The sequence below is a fragment of the Cystoisospora suis genome (genome assembly GCF_002600585.1).
Source record: "Cystoisospora suis strain Wien I chromosome Unknown contig_566, whole genome shotgun sequence".
Classification (NCBI taxonomy): domain Eukaryota; phylum Apicomplexa; class Conoidasida; order Eucoccidiorida; family Sarcocystidae; genus Cystoisospora; species Cystoisospora suis.
The window spans coordinates 346-4184 of record NW_027153367.1 but is presented as its reverse complement, the minus strand read 5'-3'; the positions used below and the strand labels follow the sequence as shown (position 1 = coordinate 4184).

At 41.9% G+C, this 3839-nt stretch overlaps 1 protein-coding gene across 1 annotated transcript in view; it reads left to right on the top strand.

The window, feature by feature from the left end:
• The window catches only part of CSUI_001440 (uncharacterized protein), a gene marked incomplete at its 3' end in the record, with an annotated part of 4204 nt that extends 1619 nt beyond the window's left edge, over positions 1 to 2585 (top strand). Inside the window, exons 3-5 of the mRNA XM_068061646.1 lie at positions 491 to 642; positions 731 to 822; positions 1746 to 2585. Of these exons, the coding sequence (XP_067926378.1) occupies positions 1854 to 2585 (732 nt within the window). The remainder of the gene's footprint in view (positions 1 to 490; positions 643 to 730; positions 823 to 1745) is intronic.
• Positions 2586 to 3839: the final 1254 nt, after the last annotated feature.

The window sequence follows — 3839 nt, the reverse complement described above, 5'->3', positions numbered from 1 at the left end:
TTCTTTCCTTCTCTTCTATGCTTGTTCTTCTTCTCTTTATGAAGACGCAACTTCTACTGCTATCTTGTCTGTAGTTCAATCACATGCATGCAATCTCTTCTTTCAGAATTTTTCTCTTCTTCCTCTTCTTCTTCATTCTCCTCCTTCCGTCTCCCCAAGTCTTCTGCTCTCTCTTCATACTCTCTTCTCTTCACGTTTCTCTTTGTATTCCTCTCTTCGTTCAAGATTCTTATCTACCACAGGCAACAAAGGATTTCTGCGACTTCTCTCTGTCCTTAATCTGCTATGCTTCTTTCTTCTTCTTTCACGTCTCCTCTTCTTCTGCCCTTCTACCGAATAATTCTTTTCCTGTCTCCCCGCTATCTCCATCTATCTAGAGACCTCGATCTTATCTGTCTTTTCTCTTCTTTCTTTCTTTCTTTCTATCTTCTCTTTCGCTATCTTATTCTCTCTATATATATGTAGATGTGTTTCTCACGAATTTCTCCAGGAAATCGATATATACGGGAGTGCGTGTGTTTAGAGAAGGAGGAGGAGGAGAAGGGGGAAAATAACGAAGGAGGACAGCCTCCTTCTCGTCTTCTTCATCTTTATCGACCTCTCATCGCATACGCATCTCGACCTCTTGCTATTCTCCTTACGGTTAGGAGTCTACCACTTACTCTTCCTTCTTTCTTTCTTTTCTTTCTTTCCTTTCTTTCTTTCTTTCTTTTCTTTATGATGACTCAAGAGTCTTATCCTCCTTCACTGGTGTATCAGCCATGTGGACAGAGCTAGACAACTAGACATGCGTGTCTATCTCTACAGACGCGAGTTCGATGTGTAAGTACTCTGGAGACGTTCCATGCCTCTTCCTTTGTTTCTATCCGTGTAGATAGAGGTCTAGCTTGATCTGTCTCTCTCTCTATCAAAGCCGTAGCTCATCATATAGACAGGTAGGAATTTTCTACATATCCATCCAAGTGTACAGAGATAGATCTGAGAAGGAGACATGTACCTACACCTGGAGTATCTGCATGCATATCTATCACGGAGGTGTCTACACGTAGAGATGTCTACGTAGATATCTGTCATGCATGTGTCTATACGCATGCATGTCTACAAAGACATCCATCAGGTATGTGTCTACATATACAGGTCTACATGGCTATCTATCGGCTATATATATATATATATATATATGTAGACACACACAGCCGATATATATATATCTATATCTATATATATATTTGCTTACACGCCTGTGTAGCAAGTGAGTCTGTGTAAGTGTCGACGTGAGAGAAAAGAGGAGGGAAGAGCAAACAGACAAACCACGAGGAGATACAGACCCCTATAGTATAGACACCTTTCCTTCATACAGATAGATCCACACCTACATACATAGATAGCTCGGATTGTTTCTTCTTTTTCTTCCTTTTCTTCTCTCTCAAAATGTCTCCATTACTTTGTAGACAACTTTCTTCTTGCTGAGAGAGCCTATACATTTCCAACTATATCAACAGTGTAAAGGTTGCCTTCTGCTTTCTCTCCTTCTTATTTTTTGCATGCATGCGTTGCATGCATGCCTACAAGCGATTAGGATGGCCTATCAAAAGTTGAGATAGATACTCCCCCCTTTATCTCGCCTGTATGTACACTTCGTCTTCATCATCCTGAAAGACCGCTTTTTGTCTCCTTCTTTCTTATCTCTTTTCTTCTCTTATCTTCTGTGTCTCTTGTCTATTTACATTTGACACCTATCCCAGATCAATCGCGTGCAAGAGATCTATAGGAATCCCGTATATAAGCCCCCAGGTCTTTCTCTTCATGCATCTAGACAGAGAAACAAGATCCTACGAGAGAAGGAAGAGAAGATGGAGAATTTTAACAAGGGTGATAGGGAGAGAGCACGACTCGCCTCACTCCGAGACAGAGATCCGAAAGAAGAAGAAGAGAAAGAAGAGAGAGAGAAGAAATGCAGAGAAGTCATGATAGAAAGAAAAGAAGAAGAAGAGAAAGGAGAGGAGAAGGAAGAAGAGGAGATGAAGTGGGGATCGAGGGCTTTAGATGATATCTTTCAGCTGGAGTATAAGACCGCCTGGGAAGCGTTCAAGAAGAAGAAGAAGAAGAGAGAAAGAAAAGATTCTTGCCATCCCCAGGCAGATAATATGGCGTCTGAAGATGAACTCGAGAAAGATAAGATAGAAGATGACTCTTTCTTCAGATATCTTCTTTCTTTTGACTTTCTCCAAAGACTCTATCCTTTTCCTCTACCAACTTTCTCATCCTCTTCCTTATATTCTTCTATATGCTGCTTTTCTTCGGAGCATAGACCTCCTCTTCCTTCTCTTTCTTCTTCTCTTCTTTCAGCTGGCCTCTCCCATATTTCCAAGACAGAAGAAGGCGTGCATTTGCCTTGTCTATCCTTCTTCTCCTTCTCTTCTTCATCTCCTCTCTCATGTTCTTCTTGCTTCTTTCTCTCTTCGATGCTTACTGCTTCTCGTGACTCCGACCCCCTCGTCAGTTGGCTAATCCCCGCTCGGAATGCCTCAGACACCATTGTACAAGCCATAGCTAGCGCAGCTTGTCAAAGACATTGTCCACCTGGTGAGTCCATGTGTCTACTTTGGCTTGCTGGTGGATGTGTCTTGCTATGCACCGAAAACAAGACAAGGGAGGGAGAAAGAGAAGAGGACCAACTTTCCATTCTTCTCTTTCTTCTTTCTCTCTTTCTTTCTTTCTTTCTCAAGAGATGCTCTTGCCAGGTCTTGAAGATTTCTACAGATTTTCCTGGTGTTGTTTCATCTACTTTTTGCATCCCTTGGTCTTAATCTGAGACATGAAGGGGTAGATGGACGCACCTTAATTGAGACACGAAGAAAGGGATGTATGTGTCTAGACACATCTAACAAGCCAAGTGCGCTTTCAGCTCCAGACTGGACGGCTGTGCTGTCTTCGTCATCTCAAGCACATCGAAGCTCCTCTCATGGAAGAAGATCATCAGTCACTCAAAGCACCCGACCAACCCTATATACAAACGTATATATATACATAGGTACACATATATATATATATATATACACGTGTATCTATGCATGTATACATGTGTATATGTCCATAAGACATATGTGGAGTAGACCATGTATGTCTATAGATGTCTAACTTTGTGTGGATCGCACCTGTCTTTACATGCGGTGTGCCTCTACCAGTCGTCTCCTCTCAGAGTGTCCTCTCTCTAAAATTTCTTTAGCTGACGTCATCTTCGTCGTCTAACCTGTCTACGATCTAAACAAGTCAAAGGGGCAACAAGAGCCCCTCCTACGCATATAGCGCCACTCCCTCACGGTTCACGTCTTTCACTACACACACTCACTTCCTTTCAGTACCCTTCCTACAGTATCTATACACATACACATATATGTATATATATACATATATACATACATAGGTACTTCATCTATATATATATAGATATAAATGTATTATATGCATATACTGTTTTCGCGGAGTACGTATACGTACGGCTTAGAGGTCTTTTCCAAGTTCGTCAGATGGCGCATAGACAGGACGTACGTGAGACCAGTCATTCACTGCATGCTTCCCTCTCAATGTGGTTAACTAGCTAGCTAGCTATCTAGGTGTGTGGCTTTCTCTTAGGATTACTATTGCTGAGCTCGTGTCCGACGGAAATAGAGATTTTGTGTATTTGCTGGCAGATCCGCTTTCTTCCTTTCTTTCTATCTATCTTATTCAATTCTCTCCTGCTGCGATAATCTGCGCATCGGCGAAGAAGAGATCTAACTAAGCGATCCACCGTCTCGTTCAGGTCTCTCTCTCGTATAAGTGTCTGTCTTTATCTA